This window comes from Protopterus annectens, chromosome 9.part0 (genome assembly GCF_019279795.1).
Source record: "Protopterus annectens isolate FY-2018-M chromosome 9.part0, PAN1.0, whole genome shotgun sequence".
Classification (NCBI taxonomy): Eukaryota; Metazoa; Chordata; order Ceratodontiformes; family Protopteridae; genus Protopterus; species Protopterus annectens.
In genome coordinates this window covers 1,947,549,493-1,947,563,188 of record NC_056743.1, presented here as the reverse complement: position 1 = coordinate 1,947,563,188, position 13,696 = coordinate 1,947,549,493, and the positions used below count along the sequence as shown (strand labels likewise).

General features: G+C 39.8%; 1 protein-coding gene across 1 annotated transcript in view; it reads right to left on the bottom strand.

Moving 5' to 3' along the window:
- Nucleotides 1-3,372: 3,372 nt before the first annotated feature.
- The window catches only part of LOC122812342 (RING finger protein 11-like), a 312,055-nt gene continuing 301,731 nt past the window's right edge, over nucleotides 3,373-13,696 (bottom strand). The window contains exon 3 of the mRNA XM_044084756.1: nucleotides 3,373-9,066. Within this exon, the coding sequence (XP_043940691.1) occupies nucleotides 8,895-9,066 (172 nt within the window). The 3' untranslated portion in view covers nucleotides 3,373-8,894. The remainder of the gene's footprint in view (nucleotides 9,067-13,696) is intronic.

Sequence of the window (13,696 nt, the reverse complement as noted above, 5' to 3'; positions counted from 1 at the left end):
ATTCTAAGCATTTGTTTTTGAGGCGCCTGAGCCTGCTGGTTGGTCAGTTTTATAGGCGTAGTGCGAGTTTTTGGCCTGGATGAAAACAATGGCGTCAGTTTAATACGAATGTCTGTAGGCCTGAATACACCCTCAGAAGCTGGTGACTGCACAGCGGCTCCAGATTCATCCAAAGTAGAGACATCTGCAGGTTCCATAGTCGAAGAAGCATCTCACGGCATACCGGACTCTGAATGGGTCTCAGTAGAGGCCTGCAAATCTGAAGTAGCGGGTATCAGGGGCTGCGAAAGTGCCTCACAGAGTACCGGAGGACTGGCGACTAGCTTAATGGAAGCGTCATCAGCAGTTTTGGACCTATGTGTCTGTCTCTGTCTGTCTTTATCCTTACATTTTTTCGGAAGATCAGTAGTCGGATGGCTTAACACAGCCATTTCGGAGTACACAGATAGAGTACAAAAGTAATTGGCTGCAAAAATAGCCCGACGACAAATAGTTTGGGCGTTGAACAAGGCACAAAACCGACATTGAGGGACGTCGTGGTCTGGGCCTAAACAGGGGATGCAGTACGAATGAAAATCTCTATGAGGTATTTGCTTTCCATGGGTAATACAATTGTTAACTTTTACTGACATCGGTTAGAGCAAGAAAAAGGATCCCCAATGGGGTGCTTATCTTTTTTGAAGACTTTGGGTCTGAAACTTGAAAACGAAAATTTCAGGAGACGGCCAACCGGCACTTGCAAACTGTTTCTGCTTCGGGCACCGCACGGCAAGAAAGACTGATGTAATGGCGTCGGCTGCATGTTTTATACCCCTGACGACCTGATGTCATGGAAGAAGAAACAGCATCCAACACAGAAATCCAAGACTCTGGTATTCAGGCCGGCTGAGGGCTACCTGCAGGTAGATAACCCAAATGTGACTGCAACAGTGAAACACAAAGAACATCTATACACCACAACAATCCCAGGCTTCCCTAGTACTGGTCAAGTGTGAAGTAGACGAGAATGCAACTGTCGCAGTGCAAGTAATGTCACCCAGTTTTTTTATGATTTCCACTCTTCTTTACAGATCTGCTAGTAACTAAGAGGTGGGGAGAGGTTTCCCAAATGAGAGGTGCAATCCTCCGACAAAAATGTTTTACATTCAAAGCTATAAGTGGTTGTGTTTGTCCAGTTGTTTCATATAGAACAACTAGATAATTTATAATGGATCCAAGAATCCCTCTCCCCAAAAAGGAAAACAGAATACAGCAGAATAGTAGTTCAGTCTTGTAAAGTCAGTGTACCAGGAGATGAAACTTTGCTAGGTCAAGTGGGAGGAAACCACAGAGAAGCTCAGTCTAAAGGAAATGTTGCTCGGTCATATGTGTAACAGCACTATTCACTACAAATCCCAGACTGAGCTCGGTCATGTGTGTAATAGCACTATTCACTACAAATCCCAGACTGAGAAGGGTCATGTGTGTAATAGCACTATTCACTACAAATCCCAGACTGAGAAGGGTCATGTGTGTAACAGCACTATTCACTACAAATCCCAGACTGAGCTCGGTCATGTGTGTAATAGCACTATTCACTACAAATCCCAGACTGAGAAGGGAGCCTGACCGCTGAATGACTACAGTTACAGTGAGCTCTGATGTAGCAAAACAGTCCCGCTGACAAGTATTCTAGTCAGCCAGACACTGCCCACCCCCCTACTTTGTGACTACGGAGTTGCGTACAAAATTAGATGATGTGGGGTTACACTACATGAAGTGCAGGAACATCTGCCCACTGGGAATTCTGTTTTTTTCTCCTGAAAGTGGTTTTCAGTTAAATTGTTTCTCTGTATCAAGATTCGCTGTTACTTCTATAAGTGAATCAACATGACTCCAGTGAAGGAAACAAGAGGGGAAACGCTTCAAAACACAGCTACAGTTACAGGAGTACAAAAGAGCCCAGGTGTGCTACCCCAATGAACCTTTTTTCATTAAGTAGATATGAAAACAATTAACTCCATTTCAGAATGCTCAACAGCAACAAATCAAAGCGCATCCACTGCTATTTCCAGATGCTATTATTTTTTTTTTAACTGTAATAAACACAGATTATTTCTATTTCACTCTACAAAAATCAAGTGTCATCACACTACTTTAAGCATTACACTACCTCATTCAGTTGCACACACATCTTCTTTCGGCTTTTCCCGGTTAGGGGTCGCCACAGCAGATCACCTGTCCGCTCATGATTGGCAGTGGAATTTTACAGTGTCGAGTTGCCAACTCGGTGCCCAACCTTCCACAGAAGACAAACACACACACACACACACACACACGCACTCACACCTAGGGCCAATTTAGAGTGTCCAATCCACCTGCAGCACGTCTTTGGGATGTGGGAGGAAACCGGAGCACCCGGAGGAAACCCACGCGACCACAGGGAGGACATGCAGACTCCGCACAAAAGGCACCCCAGCGGAGGATCGAACCGGAGAACCACTTGCTGTGAGGCGGCAATGCTAACCACTGCACCACCACAAAACATGAAAATGCACCTCTTTCTGCAAACTAATGACTGCTGTGTCCCAGATTAAGGCAGGTGGAGGCTCTCACCTGGTCAAAGTTAAATAGTTAACATTACCAGCTTGCACTTGCTGAGTTTACCCTTTCTTGATTCTCAAAGACCAGTCAAATCTGAAAGCCAGCTACAGTTTTTTTTTTTTTTTTTGCAGGACACTTAATGATGAACAAAGGAAAACGTGTCAGCTGGCACACTTCCAATGTTGTTACCCCTTCCTTGTTCACAAACCACACTACAAGCATCTGCCTTAAGCTTTTAGGCAGTGCACCTTAATGTCAAGGTTTTCTTTAAGGTCTTGTGATAAGGTATTCACAGGGTAGATGGCTAGAACATGTCACAATGTTAGCTCAGACAGGTTAATGCACGCCAGCTCCTTAATCGCTACTGCTTCTGTTCAGCCTTGCCACAGAAATATAATACAGTTTTTGAAGCTAAATATCTTTAGGTACAATAGTGCAACTTCAGAGTGAAACAAAAAGTGAAATGGACATGAGACTCTGCCGGATGGTGGCAGTGTTCGGCACCCGAGAGTATGATAAATCTCCTGTTTTGACCCTTTGTCCCCCTTTACTTTAGGCTTTATCTGGACAACTCGATGTAAGAGGTGAAAGGTATGTAAACCTCCTCAATGCTGCTGCCAGTGCTGGATCATGCTCACTCTTCACTCTCTCACTCACACACCTCAATTTCATGCACACAAGCACACACATTCACACAAGCACACACGCTTTTTTCCTGTTTTGTTTAGTTTTACACCCGCTAAACAGCAGAAGTGCTGCTTAGCAAGTGTAAAATAATGGCTCGATTGATCTTGCTTTCACTCACATGCACGCATAAACTTCCACACGTGCATACATGCACAGACAAACTTTATATATTTAATTAAGTTTGCCTGCTGCTTACAGCTATAAGATGATGACTACAGCTAGAAAGGAAACTAATGTGGATCGCAAAATTAAGAAAAAATGATAACTTCTATATTCAGCTAAGTATTACACTGTGATACGGTTTAGGTAGTTATACCCACACACACACCCACACAAAAATGTAGCAGTTCTGGGAATATGCAACTTTGAATTCGGAAATGGGATCCTTTTTTTTTTTTATTTTAGCACTAGATTTTATGATGTGGGCATTAAAGCAAAGCCATTGCTTAACGGTCTTCTGCCAAGATATTGAGACCACACTTGATCACAGAAAGCGAATGAAAATGGATACAACAGTTATAAAGCAAACTAATTCCACTCACTGCTTTAAGCAAAGGATATATTTGGCTTCTGCCTCTTTCTCAGCAGTTAATAGATATGTCATGGCAAAAGTCGTCCCCGTGGGGCTCCTGGTGAAATTATAGGAATCACTGGTTCATGTGATCAGAATGGTGAAATATTTTTTTTTTTCTTATCAAGGACTAATGCACAGGAATAGGACTGGAACAGCCTAAACGATTTACTGATGTTAACAATAGTGTGGCCATCCTCTCATGACACATTGTGCATGTCTTGCATTTCCGTAAGCAAAAGAAAAACAAATCATTCAGCAAATTTTGTAATCCTCAGGTTTACTGGAACTCTTACCACACTACTGGCTTCTTTTCCCTTTTCCTTACACACTGGGAAAAAAAAAATCAAAAGTTCATTTATCTAAGTGCTGCACTTCGCCATGCATTTTGGCTTCATGTCAAACTATTACTAAATATTAAGTCAAGAGCATATGACTAAGTAACCATTTTCCAGCATTTGTTCAGCTTTACTGTCTGCCATCGTGACGAGGGAAATGATAATGCAGCAATTAACACATCATGTTACTTCAGTAGATACACACACAGTGATCAGAGCTCTAAATCTGCTCAGAGAAAGAACTCTTGGGTTCATGCAGGCATCAGTTTAGGAGGATTACAGTACATACTTAACACTCCAGACAGTTTCATAAAATATCTACGCTTATAAGTGTATTTGCTTATACTGTACTGCATTTGCTTTCCTTCGCACTTCCTTGCAGAAGTTTGACTTCTACAGCACGTGGCGACCATGCACATTTTTTTTTAAAGAAATCTGTGACATTTCAAACAAGTGATTTAACTTTTTAAGACTAGCTGAAACATACTAAAAAATGAGTCTCCACTCTGTGGGATAGACAAAGCCTTTACTGCACTCCACATATCTTGAGTTACGGTGGCACCTTGGGTACTTGGAAGAGCTGAGCTGGGGTGCAATAAGCAGCCAATGCAAACTCCCCCACCCTGTGGGGGGGGGAAGAGAGGATTCTGGTTGGCTAAACTGCCATCGTACAAGTCTAAGCTTGCACAGCATCAAATGTTGCCAAGACCAGAGATATGGGCTTGGTAGTGGTAGCCGTTGGCAGAGTAGATATGTAAAGGCATGCGTGGACATGGCAAAGGTACAGCACAGCCCCTACATGGACATAACAAAGGTGCAGCACGTCCCCCAATAATGTGGATGCACCTGTCAGCTACAGCCGGGAGGTAGGCCTGCAAACCAGAAATGCACAGCCGTTGGTAGTGGTAAAATTTCCTTTTGGACCCACAGACTGATCAAGGCATTGACAGTAGGGTGAGGGGGGTTGGGGGTGCTGTGAGCCATTTTGTGGGCTTTCAAAATGCAAAGGTGGCTTGATGTCGATATCGCCTCTTTGCTGTGGCCCTTAGGCTTCTGGTTGGGATGACCTGCAGTGTGGGACCACCAATCTACTTGGTGGGCAGCAGACTAAGGCAAGATAATGCTCAACAGACAGCTGGAGTAAAGCAATTTTATTGCTTGTGTGCAAGACAGGTCCCTCCAGCTGGCAATCACCTCAGTCAGTGGCCACATTATCAGTGTCCGGAAACAAATGGATACAATTTACAGAGGAAGACCAAGGTCAGCAGATGGACTGGCAAAAAGCATAAATAAAATACAGGATAACATGCTACAGGTAGAAGCAATGGCATAAGCTGAAAATGTTTTTAGGTCCCCAGAACTAAAAGCCCAAGTACAACCCGTGCACAAAGGATCTCCTTATCTAGATGAACCATGTAACTTAAACATCAACAACCACTCCCAGGAGTGAGAGTACTGACACCCCATAGATAGGTGCACAATGGCATGACCCAGTATGCAAATGCAGCCGATTAAAAGACCATGAACATTTTTTACTAATAAAAAGCAATGCAACAAGCTATACATTTTCATACCTATTTTTATAACTACTAGCCACCAAGGATTTTTCTTTCTTAGTACAGACAAGTCTTAATCTTTGACAAGCCCTAAGTGTAACTTGGAAGCAGTATGCAATACACCAAATTACTCCATTCCTACAAATGCTCAAAGTTGGGCATAAACTTTACAGGCCAATATATAATTAATGGGAAAAGGGGAAGTTTAACGTTTCACGGCATCAGAATATTTGAAACTGTTTCATTTCTCAACTAGAAACAAGAAATGTTGGATAAGAAACAACCAAGAACATTTATAGTGCACTGAGCCACATAAAATGGATTTTTCAGGTTCAATGTAAAAACGGGTAAAAAAATTAAAAAGAAAAACCCACAAGAAAGAACATGAAAGGCAAACAAAACCACCATTCCAAATTTTCATTACATCACAAAACTGCTTTACCTCCTACGGGTAAGTGCAGTTTCTTACCCCTACAGTCTAGTCTGGTCTCTAATTTTATTCCAACAGCAGTCCAAAGACACTCAACTAATCCCTTTATGCTGTTAGCAGCACTGCTTCCACTATCACACCTCCTTTATGAACAGACATTTTCAGAAACTATTTACAGGGCTCAAAGTAAACAGCAAGGAAAACTGCAGCACAGCATAAACATGGTAGACAAGTCCACATTTAACTTGAAACAGTTCGCAAACTTCCCTGCTAAGTCATTCTGGAGATCAGAAATCATTTCTGACTGCTGCACAGTAATGCATACAATGTTCTGACTCGTGTGCTCTGATTATCTGCTCAAGAATACCTCAGAGTAACAAATTATTACAAAGATGTTAAACGAGTGCCCAGTGGTCTAATTTATATGTAGATTCCATGCTGGGCTGCAAAGAATGTAAACAGATTTTTAATCTTTTAAGTAAAGCAAGATCAAGTCAAGGATAAAGTTGGGGGGGGGCACAACCCCCCTTACATATACACGTGTGTATTATATAATCAGTGTCTGCCCTTTTTTTTTTTATATCACTGTTTATAATGACGTTTTACATTCTTTTAGTGCATTTTATAATGGGTCCAGAGGAAAGTTCTGATTATATGTTAAAATGGCTAAACGTAAACTTCACAGATCATCTCCAAATGACAACAAAATGGAGGTGAAACAACACAATAAATAAAATCTCTCTGAATTCTAAAACTGGTGCACAATCTTTCCTTTGAAATCAGATAATTCTATATCATTACAATCAATCACAAGAGACAGTAGAGTAGAGACTACCTTAAAACATTACCATCAATACTTGTACAACATTCTCAAAATGCTGTTACGTTTTGCAGATCGCCATGGTCTGTGGTCTTACAAAGTCTGTTGTGTGTGCTTGTTGGGAGGAATGATAAAATGTTATTTAAAATGCATCTTTCTTAGGAGAGCACAAAGACTCAGACTCTGTAATGGGCACTGCCCATTGCTAACATTATGGTTTGGGTATAAAAAAAAAAAAAAAACTGACATCACTGCCAAACACAACAGGGCTATAAAGTTGGCACCCCATCTCTGCTCAGGACTGACAAAAATCTGTCCTTACAATTTAAACCTGAAAAACATTGTTTGTATAGAGAGGCAAACATATCTCACTCACCTATCCTATGTTTTATAAGCTGATTTTCATCAAAGCAGATGTGCTTTACATCAATGCCAGAAAGAAATCGAAGAATCAGAAGTTGGGGAAGCATACTGTTAATAAACAGCACAGCCTCCACCAAGATGCACACAAATGTTTTTCAGCTGCAAAACAATGTGTGTGGGTGGACAGTATTCAGAGAATGGCACCAGTCTTTTTGGTACACAGAACACTGATCCAAGATGTTGCCTTTGGATTACAATTACAACCATATCACCTACAGGAAATCCCTGACATACCACAGAGGCTGCAAAATAAGTTCTAAGTGCTGTAACAAGTGACTAAATAAGAAAAAAGGAATTAAAACATATACATATTACTATTTCTGTGCTCTTAAACAGGTCAACCAACCAAAAGGCGATTCCTTTGGTATAACTGAAAAACTAACAGCTGTGCTATTTTTGGGGAAATACAGTTCCTTTCACATTCAGTCATTCAAGATAATATCTTTCAAGAAGTGTGGATATGGAAAAATGATTTGCAAGCTTAGCTACACATTCAGCGTTAACTTATTCCAAGTGACTGTACAGAAAAAAAAAGTAGCTCATCATAACCTAACATACCGCTCCCTAGCCAGCAGGGAACAGCAGATGGCTGCAATCAGCAGAGTAACTACAATCTATTTCTACAGCTTCATACTAATAAAATTCACCAGTGAGCACATCACCAAAGGATGCACTCCAGCTACATGACAGAGACCTTTCTACATATAAAGCAGGTGTAAGCATCCTAACCACAACCTGCAATGGTGTTTTCTTGGTTGCAGCTTTCTGAAATGCATCTAACTCATCTCTTTGTGGTGGCAGCAACGGGGAGGACAGGATTTAAAGAAAAAAGGGACCCCGTAACTCACATTGTATGTTTTCTGATCATTCTGCACAGTACATCTTTGCACATAATTACAAAACCAGCAAAAAATGTTTTAAAGATTGCACACTTAGCTACTATCTCTTCCTAATGGTCCATCCACATCAAGCACTATTATCAACCTTTTTTTTTTTTTTATCTTAAATGAAAAGGCTATCTGGCTGGCCTTTACCTCAAAGATCTTGTCTCCATACATAAAAATATGTTTTCCAAAATTAAGTTACATTTGTTTTTGTAATTTATAACTACTCTCTCAATGTGTTTGGTAATCTTCCTCACAATCTTGTATAGGGCTGCAACACCCAAAGGTAATCTTCTTAAAGCAAATGCTAATGCACGTTCTTTATCCAAAGCAAGTCTGTGCCGCCTAACTGCCGATTTCAGTAGCTGCAGAATTCATGCTTCAATCTACTGTCTGTAGTTTGTGTTCACGCAGTTTCCTTCATGACTCAGGCTACAGAAGGAATACTGGTCTACATACCTCTTGAAAGTGATAGGTATAGACCTTTTAATCAAACCACTGCCTGATCCCAAAGTTCAGTTCTGAAGATCTAAAGTGCAAAACAAATAGTAATAATGAACAACAACAATTCCAGCTCTCAAGTGTTCGACTGCTGTCCAGTTTCAATTTGTCTCATATGAAGATAACAGTGCTGCATCTACAGGTTCCATACAAGATGGGCACGTGAAAGATCTCATTAGCCAGTCATCAATGCAGTCAACATGGTAAATATGCATACACGGCAGGAACCGGATGGGGTCTCCATACACAAGGTCCAGCATGCAGATCACACACCTAAGTCAGAGAAAAGAGAAAAACAGTCTGTGAAAAATTAAGACCCAATAACTTGGAATTATTTAACAGTCTACTTATGCATAAAGTGTTATAAACCAAACCAGGCCTAATAAATGAATCAAAACCTGCTTATACATAAATGCACTATGTTACAAATCACATCAAGCCTGAGAAAGTACAGTTGTGTACACTTACCATAAATGTAAATGTTAGAGTGTATTCACTGTTGCAGTCATTACATTTGGGTTATCTGCTTGCAGGTAAACCCTCAGTCGGCCTGATTAACAAAATCTTGGGTCCTGCGTCAGTTGCTGTCCCTTCTTCCATGACGTCAGGTCATTAGGGGTATAAAACATGCAGCCGATGCAATTACATCAGTTTTTCTTGCCCCAGATGTCAGGAGCCCCCCTAATGGGAAGCAATTAAATATAAAATTACAATGATTTACCTCCAACAAAAAAGCAAATCACCAAAAAGGCTTTTAAGCATAGTAAAGGAAAGTAGAGGTATAGCCAAAATAAGTTAGGGGGCTGGAGGGAGGGAAACCAGGGCTGCAACAGTGAATACACTCGAACACCTACATTTATGGTAAGTGTACACAACTGTACTATGTTCTTCATGTTTCACTGTTGCAGTCATTACATTTGGGTAGATTCCCAAAGCTATGGTTGGGAGGATGAATTTAGATAGCATTAGGACCAGCTATAAGGCACTGCAAGACTGCAGTGGCAAAGCCAGCTCTGGATTTAGAGAAAATTAGCAAATGATAATGCTTGGTGAAAGTATGTACAGAACTCCAGGTAGCAGCTTCTAGGATGTCCCTGGTAGGGATGCCTCTGAGAAAGGCTGAAGAGGTAGATGCAGCCCTGGTGGAATAAGGTCTGATCCCCTGGGGGATAGGTTTTCCATGGTGCTTCTAGCAGAAATGAATGCAATGGCCTATCCATTTAGAAATGGTTTGCTTTGAAATAGCCCTCCCCTCTGCAGAAAATGCCACCAGCAGTTGTTCAGATTTCCTTTGAGGGTTAGTCCTGTCCAAGTAGAATCTAAGTTGTCTGTGCACATCTAAGGAATGCAGTATCCGTTCCCCTTTGTTCTGTGGATTGGGAAATAAGGTTGGCAAATGAATGGACTGATTAAGAGCCACATTGGATACCACACCTTGGGCATGAAGGATGGATTGGTTCTGAGGGACACCCTGTCCGCATGAATGATGATGAAAGGCTCCACTGCCATAAGGGCCTGTAATTCAGATACCCTTCTAGCTGAAGTGATTGCTAAAAGAAAAGCTGTTTTCCAAGAAAGAAATTTTAAGTCTGCGGTAGCAGCTGGCTCGAAAGGAGGTAGAGTAAGTTTCTCCAAAACAAAGTTAAGGTCCCAGGCTGGGGTTGGAGCTCTCCTGGGTGGTCTCAAATTTTTGGCCCCTCTGAGGAACTGCTTGAGGAGTGGATGAGAGAAGAGGGGAGGTTCTGTGTTATATTGAGCTGAAATGGCTGAGGCGTGGATTTTAATGGAAGAAAAAGACAAGCCCTTGGGAAGCATCTCAGTTAAGTATTGTAAAATCTGAGGTAAATTGGGCGCTGCTGTGCTCACCCCTTGACACTGGTTCCAGGCACAAAATAGTTTCCATTTTTCAGCACAAGATTTTCTAGTACTAGGCCTCCTTGCCTCTAAAATGATATCCATCACAGGTTTACTGGGGGATGGTAAAGGAGAGATTATGTAATTAGCCAGGCTGCAAGGTTCAGTGTTAGAAGCTGAGGGTGCAGAATTTGGTTCTCCTGCTGAGACAACAGTGAAGGAATCTGAGGCAGGTGCCGTGGGGGTAACAGTGACACACTGTGCAGGAGGGGGTACCAGTGTTGGAGTGGCCAGTCTGGAGCAATCAAAATCATCCTTGGTTTGTCCCGTTTGATTTTTAGTAGTACTTTGGAGAGCAGAGGCAGAGGGGGGAAGGCATAGACTGATAGGTGTTTCCAGCTGAAGGACAGAGCATCAACTTTCCAGGCTTGTTTGTGGGGAGTCCTTGTGCAAAATTTGTCCAATTGGTAGTTCTGGGGAGAGGCAAACAGGTCTATATCTGGGCTCCCCCATTTGCTTAACATGTTGAAAATCCTTGGCTCCAGTTTCCACTCGTGTGGGCCCATGAGGTTTCTGCTTAGTCTGTCTGCCAGTATATTTAATTTTCCTGGCAGGAATTGAGCTTGTAGGTGCACTTGGGAGCTCGAGGCTGTGTTCCACAATGCCACGGTCAGTCTGCAGAGGGGGTAAGAATGTGTACCCCCTGCTCGTTTATATACCACAACAGTGATGTTGTCCGTCTTTACCATTAGTTGTCCTGGAGGAATGTGGTCTTTGAAGGCTGTCAGAACATTCTGTACAGCTAACATTTCATTTTGATTAGTAAAACAACGTGGCGACAAACGAAATAACTATAAAACCAAAAAACACAGGAACACACTGCAGGACAGTACCAGAAACCTTAAATATGTTAAGCGCTTTTCATTTGTTCGAATGACAAACTTCTTCAGACATAGAAAAATCACTTGACACAATCTTTAAATAGACGAAAAAAAACAACAACTAAACTGAAAATAAAACTACCAAGCAGCAGCAACCAGATAAAAAACGGCACGGACTGTTTATTTAAAGTAAGTGCTTTCGGCTGCAATAATACACAGCCTTCCTCAGACAAAGTACAAAGCCACAGCATTACACTGTGCTTAAATCCTACTTCAATCCACTTAAGCTGACTTAAACAATTAACTAATTAACAAATTAACAAATTCATCAAACTTATACAGAATTAATATAACCCCTACGCATTTTAATATATAAATGTGTAACTATATAAAAGCATAGGTATAAATATCAAGTAAAATACAATAAAATAGAATAGAATAAAATGGTTTGAATTTAATATATAATAAATAAAAATAATAAAAAACACTCAGTATATATATATATATATATATATATATATATATATATATATATATACATACACACACACACACACACATATATATACACATATATATATATATATATATATATATATATATATATATATATACATAAACATACCACCAACCATGTTATTTAATAACCTTACCAAAGAGGCATCATTACCTACTAGTTTATCTACGTAAGGCTTTTAATTTTAAAATACACTTAATAGAGGCAACATTTTTTATCTGGTTGCTGCTGCTTGGTAGTTTTACAATCTTTAAATAGAATAACTATTAATTGGTCAATAATTGAAACAACTCATTTAAAGGTATAAACACATTACCTACAAGCACCTCTCTTACAACTAAACATTATACTAAACAAATTAAATAAATAATAACAATAATTGTAAATATTATACTTTAAAATACATATTATAAGTGTTTAAACAAGTTATAAAAACCAGTAAAATACATCATAACAGGCTTTTAATTTTAAGGATGCTACTAATTGAGCAACCCTCATTCAAGCCAGGTATGCTATACGCGTTCAACCTAATCTGCCAACAAAGCTCTAATTCTTCTAATCTAAGTCAGGACCACCCCGAGGATTAAAAGAAATCTGATCAAAGACTATAAATTTAAAAGTATGGTTAGAATATTGTAAGTTATGTTTTGCCAATGCGTTTTCAGGTTTCTGCTTTCTTATAGCATAGATATGCTCATACATACGGTCACGTAGCCTTCTCTCAGTTTTTCCAACATAGAAGGCCGGACATGACTGACACAGAGCTAAATACATTACCATTTTTGAGTTGCAGTTTACTCTCAACTTCAAATTGTATTGTTGATTATGAATCTGTTAGATTCAATAATATAAGAACAGTAGTTGCAAGCCTGGCATTTATACATACCCACTGTCCTTATATTTGAATTTGCACGGTGTTCATAGTAGGCCTTCAGGTTTTTACCCCTTTTATAAACAACCACTGGCCGGTCACCTACACTTTGGTATACGCTGTTGTCGTTCTTAAAAATTGCCCAGTTTTTGATCAAGATCTGAAAACAGTCTTTACTGTTAAGATTACAAGATGTTACAAAAGTGGCCCCAAATGTATTTGTTGTTGGAAAATCAACAGAGACTACTGGTACTGATGCACTAGCATCAACTGTTTCACCACATGAATTAAAATCATTGTTCAATAATGGGTTGTAAAAGTGTCTCTGACGTTTACTTACAACCTCTTCAATGCAAATTAAAATTAAAAGCCTGTTAAGAGGATATAAGATGATGTATTTTACTGGTTTTTATATTTTTTATAATTTGTTTAAACACTTATATGTATTTTAAAGTATAATATTATTTACAATTATTGTTATTATTTATTTAATTTGTTTAGTATAATGTTTAGTTGTAAGAGAGGTGCTTGTAGGTAATGTGTTTATACCTTTAAATGAGTTGTTTCAATTACTGACCAATTAATAGTTATTCTATTTAAAGATTGTGTCAAGTGATTTTTCTATGTCTGAAGAAGTTTGTCATTCGAACAAACGAAAAGCGCTTAACATATTTAAGGTTTCTGGTACCGTCCTGCAGTCTGTTCCTGTGTTTTTTGGTTTTATAGTTATTTCTTTTTGATTGATATGCAGGTGCATTTTATTTGGGTTCCATTTGCCCT